Here is a 9845-nt window from a genome sequence, read left to right on the forward strand (position 1 = left end):
AAGGAAAAGAGGAACAAAAGTATGTACTGGGCCTCATCTCTCTGGTAAGGATACTGAAACCTTCCATATTTGCTTAGGAATGTGAGCTCCCTGTCCCTTGAATGCACTTTACTTTCCACTGTAGCCAGTCTTTTCCAGCTCTCATTCTGTTTCTTCTTTGACTTTCTGTAATCTAGAACCTCTTTCCAAGAAGAGTTGGAAAGGGCCATTTCTTTTCTTTTTTTTGTAGCTATAGACTTTATTAGTTTATTATCTTTTGTTTACTCCTGTCCCCAATTTTTCTTAAAAGTTAAACTGTCAAAATTCTGAAAGAGGAAAGAAACTGTTGAAAGTGCTAGAATGGGATCAGTTGCAGCTTTAACATTTTTTCTGTTTTTTTTTGTAATTTTGAGTTTGCAACAGCCCTTCCTTCCTCCCTTGATGGTTTGAAAGATTCCTTTTTCAGCTAGCTATGGCACCACAGTGTATAACAAAAAAAGTGTTAGAAGAACTTTTATGACAAGAGAATCTTTTTTGTTCCTTTTTGACATTAGCAAATGAGGTTGTTACTAAGAAGCACTGGGAGAAAAGGGAAAGATGATAGATGATCAACACTTACTTGTGCAAAGGGGGAAATATGCAATGTCATTCATTTTTATTGACCTAAGGGGACTCCTCAGGGTACAGCAGCTGGAAGAATAACATGGTCCCAGAGATGGAGTGGAAATCAAGGAACTTCCTCCCCAACATGAATATTGACACATGGTCTCCAAGAAGATTCTAGCCTTCTGATAGCTTTCTCTGACATTCTCATGTCTAGAGAGTTCATATAATTCAGATAAGCATTCTTGATATTAATTTTCTGCCATATGCTCAGGGTAGGGATTGCTAAATTCATTGAATAAGAATACAGGACACCCATTTAAATGTGAATTTCAGATAATACTTTTTATTTTTAATATAACTATGTCCCATGCAATATTGCATGTCACATGTAATATTTATACTAAATAATATTCATTGTTTATCTGAAGCTTAACTGGGTGTCCTGAATTTTGTCTGGTTCAAGGGCTCTTTCAATTTGTTTATGTAGAATTTTAAAAAAAATTTTATTGTGCTTTAAGTGAAAGTTTACAAATCGATTCAGTCTCTCATACAAAAATTTATATACACCTTGCTATATACTCCTAGTTGCTCTCCCCCTAATGAGACAGCACACTCTTTCCCTCCACTCTATTTTCATGTCCATTCAGCCAGTTTCTGACCCTCCCTCGCCCTCTCATCTCCCCTTCAGACAGGAGTTGCCCACATAGTCTCATGTGTCTACTTGATCCAAGAAGCTCACTCTTCACCAGTAGCATTTTCTATCCCACAGCCCAGTCCAATCCCTGTCTGAAGAGTCGGCTTTGGGAATGGTTCCTGTCTTGGGCTAACGGAAGGCTTGGGGACCATGACCTCTGGCGTCCTTCTAGTCCAGTCAGACCATTAAGTCTGGTCTTTTTGCGAAAATTTGAGGTCTGCATCTCATTGCTCCCCTGCTTCTGAGGGCTTTCTGTTGTGTTCCCTGTCAGGACAGTCATTGGTTGTAGCCAGGCACCATCTAGTTCTTCCGGTCTGAGGCTCATATAAGCTCTGGTGTTTGTGACCCTTTCTGTCTCTTGGGCTTATAATTACCTTGTGTCTTTGGTGGTCTTCATTCTCCTTTGCTCCAGGTGGGTTGAGAACAATTGGTGCATCTTAGATGGCTGCTTGCTAGCATTTAAGACCCCCGAAGGGAAATGGCCATTTCTTGAACGGGTAATTTTTCCAAAGAAACTCTGACTCAACCAGTTATGACATTTTATCTTATCTCTCTCATCAAACATCACTTCTCTTCTCTCTTCTATAAATTAAAGATTGCTGTTAGATTTCGTACATCCAGTAATTTATCTATTACCTGTTTAAAGAAAATCTACTATAAGGGAAGTATTGTTTCGTTCCTAAAGTGTTTGGGTTTTTCTATATATTCCCTAAGCATTTTTCCTCCAAATGGAAATTTACTGATTTTTAAATATTTATTGAATACACTGCCAACTTACTGATAGCACTTAAAAGTTCTATTTTTATGTTATTTCTCCTCAGTGTCCTCAACATCATCTGTAAATAGTAAAATTATTTTTGAGGTTTTAATACTCAGACTTATTTCATTTCTCATCTTAAGTGATACAGGAGAATGACTAAAGTGGAATTAGATTTCCTTGGCTTATTTATGAATTTAGCACAAATATTTTAGTGTTTTAATAGAGATTATCCTGTTGGCTGTGGTTTAAAAACAGCCATTCTATATTGGGTTAAGGGAATGGTGAGAAAACAAAGTCACAGCCTCTGACACACAAGTAAACATAAAAGTACCCATGTAAGAGACACATCAATGAGTAGTTCTGCATGCTCTATTTGTGGGAGTCATAAGCTCAGTCCTTCCTATCTGTCATTCTGTGTTCTTCATCTCACTGGTCTCTCAAATCCCTTCCGTTACCAAGCTCACTGCCCCACAGGGAATTAACCTTCTATTCTCTCAGTCTATTGTGCTTTCCCTTTTCTTACTTCCTATGAATAACAATTACCTATTCTTCCTCTGTCAATTCAAAGAATCCTATTTCAGAGAAAATCTTTTCTACTCATAGGAAAAAAAGAAAAAAAAATTTTTTTTTAACTCATAGACCCAGACTAAATTATATACCCACAATGTTTTTTTTTTCTCTTTTTAATTAATTTCCATATTTTATGCATGAATAATACTATTTTTCTTTTTTGGAAATTTTCAAATCTTAAGTTTGACTTAAGTTTGGAAACCCTGGTGGCGTAGTGGTTAAGTACTAAGGCTGCTGACCAAAGGGTCAGCAGTTCGAATTTGCCAGGCGCTCCTTGGAAACTCCATGGGGCAGTTCTACTCTGTCCTATAGGGTCTCCATGAATTGGAATCAACTCGAAGGCACTGGGTTTGGTTTTGGTTTTTTAAGTTTGACTTTTTGACTTAAGTTTAAATTTTCATATCTTAAGTTTGACTTTTAGTTTTCTTTGGTATAATTGCTGTATAGAAGTTTTTGATATTTTAATCTAGTTTATCCATCCTATACTTTGTAATAAACTCCACTGATTTTAGTGCAACACATCCTTCTTCAAGAGGATGTACACATGAGTACACACATAGTTTGTATTTCATTTCAATGGGTGTGCTCGTCTATTTCCTCCTCTTATTTACAGAGTCCACTTGGCCTTTCCCCTTCTTGGAAGAAACCATTTGGCAGGTGGTTTCTGCAATAAGGAGCCATAGGGATCTTCACTAATTGGAAGAGCTGCATGGAGATCAAAAGAGGTAACAGACCTGTTTTGTTTATACTTATCACAATTCCATCCTTGCTTTATGGCTGCCATAGTTTAAAGGAGCTATTGATAAACGATGGACATGCAAGGCAGGTTTATTGTGATAGTGAAAAAAAAAAAAAAACAACGGAAGCTCACAATTATCAAGTGCCTGCTCTATATCACAGGCACACCACTAGAAAAATGACATGCATCATCTCATTTAATTCACTCATCGATCTCATTATGTCGGGAATATTTAGCACTCTCATTTGAGAAGGTGGTATCTGCAGTTAAGAGAGATTAAGTAATTTTCTCATGGTCACATCAGATAGTAAGTTGGTAAAGCCAAAATTCTATTCTGGGCAGTATGATTCAAACCCTCATTTTTGAAATCACAGCTTTATACTGTAGCTTTGGAGAATTATGTATCTAAAATAGTTATCATAAAAAGAATAGATTAATAATAATAATGAAGAAGCCAAGCCCAAGCCCATTGCCGTCGATAAAAAAAAAAAAAAAAAAAAGATAATAGCTATTACTAATTAGAAGCCCTGGTACCACAGTGGCTAAACACTCTAGTGTGAACCAGAAGGTAAGCGGTTTGAATCTACCAGCAACTCCACAGGAAAAAGATGTGGCAGTCTTCTTCCTTAAGCATACCAGACCTGGAAACATGGTAGGGCAGTTCTACTTTGTCTTATAGAGTTGTTTTTGTTAGAATCAACTCAACGGCAATGGGTTTGGATTTTTTGGGGGGGGCGGGGGTTATTTTTAAAACAGATCCTCCTGTTCACAAAGGCATTTCTAAACCTTGCAAAGAAGGTAATAGCAATAACCAGATTTTTTAAAAAACAAAAAAAATAAGGCACAAAAAGTCAACTGTTACATCATTAGGATGTGACAGGTCACATTTAAGACATGGATTTTCAGCTCAGATGACCTTTAATCACTAACATAGAGTTACCAGAATGGAGGAGGCATGGAGATTATCAGGGAAAAGATCATACTTGGGAGTTCACATTACATGTTTCCAATTAGCTTGAAAATTGGTTTATGAGTATAGATTCAAATAGGATAATTAGAACCAGTGAATAGAAGCTAAAAAGAGAAATTTCTGCTGAATTAAAGTGTCTGAATAATTATATATGTTTAAAATGAAAAGGGCTACCTGTAACTGAGAGTCACAGTCAATGGAAGGACTTAATAACAAAATGCAGGTGGTACTGTAAAGGTGATGACTAGCTGAGATGCCATTTGGCAGTTCATTGAATGTTGCTCTTACCTTCTCCAGCCTACACACTAAATACATGGAAGCAGAAAACCAAACAAAATTTTCAGAATTCCTCCTGCTGGGCCTCTCAGAGGATCCTGAACTTCAGCCCCTCTTCTTTGCACTCTTCCTGTCTATGTACCTGGTCGCTGTGCTTGGGAACCTACTCATCATACTGGCGGTTACCTCTGACCCTCACCTCCACACCCCCATGTACTTCTTCCTCTCCAACCTGTCCTTTGTTGACATCTGTTTCGTTACTACCACGGTCCCAAAGATGCTGGTGAACATCCAGACACAGAACAAACACATTTCGTACATAGGATGCCTCATTCAGGAGTATTTCTTCATGATTTTTGCTGGACTGGACAATTTCCTCCTGACCATGATGGCCTATGACCGATTTGTGGCCATCTGTCACCCCCTGCACTATACAGTCATCATGAGCCCCCGGTTCTGTGTCTTGTTGGTTCTGGTGTCTTGGGTCATCTTTTTCTGGGTCTCCCTGCTTCATATTGTCTTGATCACACGGCTGAACTTCTGTACAGACACTGAAATACCACATTTTTTCTGTGAACTGACTCAGACTATCCAAGTGGCCTGTTCTGATACCCACATCAATTATGTCTTCTTGTATGTGTTGACTGCCCTGCTGGGTGTGTTTCCCCTCTCAGGGATCCTCTTCTCTTACTCTCAGATTGTCTCCTCCTTAATGAAGATGTCCTCTGCTGGGGGCAAGTATAAGGCATTTTCCACCTGTGGGTCTCACCTATCCGTGGTTTCTTTGTTCTATGGGACAGGTCTTGGGGTTTTCCTCAGTTCTGCTGTGACCCATTCTTCCCAGAGAAGCTCTGTTGCCTCAGTGATGTACACTGTGGTCACGCCCATGCTGAACCCCTTCATATACAGCCTAAGGAATAAGGATGTGAAGGGAGCCCTGGGAAGGCTTCTCTGTAGAGCAGCTTTTTGTCCATGATAATGGCCACTGGCCTCAGGGCTAAATGGGCTTCACAGTCCCCAAAGCCAAATATCATGAATTTAAATATCCCAATTTTTTTTTTCTTCCTCAGAAGACATGCACCGTTTCTTCCAATCCCAAAGCAACTATAATTGGCCTTCTACTTGTTATTGTACCGTTTTGACTTAGTAATTTTTTTTGACTCTTCTTTCCTGTGTGCTGTCCATAAAGTTCTTTCTTTGATCAGCTTTCTTAGAGCCATTCCTAGAAAATCCAACCTTAGATTGACATCATTTATCTTGTTAAGTGCAGACATGATTTTCCCAAAAGTTAATCTCTCAACCATTGATGCATTTCACCTTCATTTGGTTATGCATGTGTTTTTCCCTGAACAAAATAAAATCAAAATCATACAACAGTCATCACAAACTGCTTTCCCCATCTGGACTGTCGTTACTGCTTTACACATATGATTTCGTTTAACCATGGCAATATTTCTTTGAGCTATATTCTCATTCACCCCATTTTTCAGAGAAGAGTCTGAGATTGGGATGGTTTCAAACTGGCAACCATACTTTGCTATCCTACTTTGTATAAGAACAATGATGTGGTTTTCAAGTTCAAGGGTGGTAATCTAGATTTGATAGATGGTTTTTGCAGATGATTCATAGTAATATACTGCCTTGGATAACCTGAGATGTTGATTCATTCTCTGTGGTCCTTTCTTGGTTCTTTTCTTCCTTCTTTTCCCCTTTCTTTCTTCCTTACTTTCTCCAATTCCATATTTTATTTTACCTTTATGTCTCATCATTGCAGTTTTTAGATATACTCCCCAAGATAGTAAAACAATGTAGTATTGAATACAGTGGAATAAGAGTTGTTCCCACAAGTGGTTTAATTTTCTGGGACTCTCTGGAGGTGTCATCAGGAAAGGTAGTTACACACTTGTGGAATGCATTCAGATATTCATTTTTTGAGAAGAATATTGGTAGAATTGAGTCCGGCCAGTGATTGGTGGAGTAGTAGATGCTCCTATCACATTCCCTGGGGTCCTCTCACCATCTCTATTGTACCCCAGTCTGACTGCCTATGGACAGCACCAGCTGGAACCTACTTTGCCAAATGCATAGTAGCAAATGTGATCTGTAATTATTTATTTCTGGGGTAGCCTTCACTGAGAGGTGTGGGATTTACCTCTTTACTTGGGGGTAATTCTTAGATGTGGGTTTTGCACATTTTCCAAAATCTCCCCACAGGTTGAAAATTCTGCTCACTCACTGTGGTAGCTGACTTAATGCACACTTTACTGGATGTATTTTCTTTCCTGTGTCACTTCTCCACTCTCCCATACATATTCCTTGCTCCTTCAAGTAAATTGCTTGCACTTGAATCCTTGTTTCAGTGTCTGCTTCTGTGGGAACCAAAACTAGGACAGTTGATAAAGACCAACAGGTATTAAGGGAGACATGAAAGGAACTGGGCTCTTTGTGGCCGATACAAAACTAAAAAAAGAAGAAATAATTTACTGAAAAATCTTAATTGGTTAGCTTATTATCTACTTTGTACAAAGTGAGGAGGAGGGCAGAGAGGTATTAAAAAAGAGAAAAAAAAGATTTCAATTCCAAGTAGTAAGCATAATCATACTGATGTGTACTAGAAACTGTTGTAAACAAAAGTAAACATTTTCAACTCACCTTGAATGATTCTATCGAAAACTTTCTGAATGTAGCTTGGACAACTTTACAGAGGTACAGTTTACATACCATGAAATAGTCCCATTGTTATAATCCAATGATTTTAGCAAATTTATTTAGTTGTGCATTCGTCACCCAAATCCAGTTTCAGAGAGTGAGGTATTACAGACAGAGTCCGTTTGGTCAGAGCAATCTTAGATCATTTGAATATATGGCATCTCTAATGATATTGAGGTTGGGCAGTGCTCCAGGTCCTATCAAAAATCTTTCATAAATATTTTATAAAGCAATGTTTGGTATTGTTTTCCTAGTCTCCTCCAGTAACGACCTCCTTTCCATAACTGTATAGGAAACAAGTAGATAAGGAGAGTGCCCGCCCTCTCTGTGATTTTTTATGTTGAATAATTTATTAAAACACCCCAGGAGTTCCAGATTTACCCTGTACAACTTGTTACCTTGAGTGTACTTATCATTGGGACTGCTTCCTAGTAGTATTTGGAAAAAAAATAGTGTATTTGTAAAATTTTAATTACCATAGGGAGAATATCTGTCCTATTTGTTTTATTTTCAGTCTCTTTCAATCTTAGACTTCCAGGAGATTTACTGGTACATTCATTTTTTTTTTTTCTTTTTTATCGTGGTTTAAGTGAAAGTTTACAGTTCAAGTCAGTTTCTCATACAAAAACATATACACACATTGTTCTGGGACCCTGGTTGCTCTCCCTATAATGTGACAGCACACTTCTCCTCTCCACGCTCTATTTCCCATGTGTAGCTTCTGTCCCCCTCCGCCTTCTCATCTCGCCTCCAGACAGGAGCTCCCAATTTAGTCTTATGTATCTACTTGAGCTAAGAAGCACACTCCTCACTGGTATCGTTTTATGTTTTATACTCCAGTCTAATCTTGGTCTGAAGAGCTGGCTTCGGGAATGGTTTTAGATTCAGGCTAACAGAGAGTCTGGAGGCCATGACCTCTGGGGTCCCTCTAGTCTCAATCAGATCATTAAGCCTGGCCTTTTTACTAGAATTTGAGTTCTGCACCCCACTTTTCTCCTGCTCCATTAGTGACCCTCTGTTGTGTTCCCTGTCAGGGCAGTCATTGGTTGTAGCCGGGCATCATCTCGTTCTTCTGGTCTCCAGCTGATGGAGTTTCTGGTTTATGTATCCCTTTCTGTCTCTTGGGCTCATATTTTCCTTGTGTCTTTGGTGTTCATTCTCCTTTGCTCCAGGTGGGGTGGGACCAATTGATGCATCTTAGATGGCTGCTTGTTAGATTTTAAGACCCCAGGTGCCACTCACCAAAGTGGGATGCAGAATCTTTTCTTAATAAACTTTTTATTCCAGTTGAACTAGGTGTCCCCTAAAACCATGGTCCCCAGACCCCTGCCCCTGCTACTCTGTCCCTCTAAGTGTTTCGTTGCATTATGGAAACTCCTTAGCTTTAGGTTTACTCCAGTCATGCTGACTTCCCCTGTATTAAGCATTGTGCTTCCCTTCACCTAAAGTAATTCTTGTCTACCATCTAGTTGGTGAATACCAGTCTTCCTCCTTCACCACCCTCATAGCCATCAAAGTGATACATTCATTTTATAGAAGGAATGTTTATTGAGAATCTACTATGTGTTAGGTGCTGGGAACAAAGATGTGAAGAAAAAATAGATCCTGTCCTTATATAGCTTACATTCCATTGGGGAAGAAAAAAGATAAACAAGTGAACCAATAAAAACTTTAGAATTACAGAAAGGACCATAAAAAAAAAAAAGAAGAAGAAGCACCAAAGAATAGAGAAAGATTGTGAGATTTGTTTTAAATAACATTTTCAAGAACATGGTGAAATAATAGAAAACGGCTGGGATGTTTTAGATAATATTTTTAATATTATTGTTTAACAGTCTAGACCAGTGTTTCTCAACTTAAGCACTATTGACATCTTGGGCTGGATAATTCATTGTTGTGGAGAACTATTTTGTACATTGTAGGATGTTTAGCACCATCCCTGGCCTCTAATCACTGCATGCCAGAACTCTACTCTTCATTTGTGACAACCAGAAGTGTGTCAAGGCATTACCAATTGTTCCTTAGGGGGCAAAATAGCCCAAGTTGGGAACCACTGGTCTAAAAGGTGCAGTAGTTGATGGCCTTAATATTCCAGGAGACAGGGAAAATAGGAGACACAACATTTAAGGGAGGATAAAACATTGCAAAGAATGGGAATTCCAGAACACTTAATTGTGCTTATGAGAAACCTTTACATAGATCAAGAGGCGTTTGTTTGGACTGAACAAGGGGATACTACTGGTTGAAAGTCAGGAAAGGTGTGAGTCAGGGTTGTAGTCTTTCACCATACCTATTTAATCTGTATGCTGAACAAATAATACCAGAAGAAGAATGGGGCATCAGGATTGGAGGAAGACTCATTAGCAACCTGTGTTATGCAGATGACACAACCTTGCTTACTGAAAGTGAAGAGGACTTGAAGCACTTACTGAGGAAGATGAAAGACCACAATCTTCAGTATGGATTGCACCTCAAAGCACAGAAAACTAAAATCTTCACACCTGGACCAATGAGCAACATCATGATAAATGGAGAAAAGATT

The 9845-nt window shown here is 38.7% G+C and overlaps 1 protein-coding gene across 1 annotated transcript; it reads left to right on the top strand.

Moving 5' to 3' along the window:
• The first annotated feature begins 4092 nt into the window (after positions 1 to 4092).
• LOC135230863 (olfactory receptor 7D4-like) lies at positions 4093 to 5570 on the top strand. The gene has a single exon (XM_064283099.1). The coding sequence runs from the start codon at positions 4572 to 4574 to the stop codon at positions 5568 to 5570; it is 999 nt and encodes a 332-aa protein (XP_064139169.1). The 5' UTR covers positions 4093 to 4571.
• Positions 5571 to 9845: the final 4275 nt, after the last annotated feature.

Source organism: Loxodonta africana, chromosome 3, assembly GCF_030014295.1.
Source record: "Loxodonta africana isolate mLoxAfr1 chromosome 3, mLoxAfr1.hap2, whole genome shotgun sequence".
In the NCBI taxonomy this organism is placed as follows: Eukaryota; Metazoa; Chordata; class Mammalia; order Proboscidea; family Elephantidae; genus Loxodonta; species Loxodonta africana.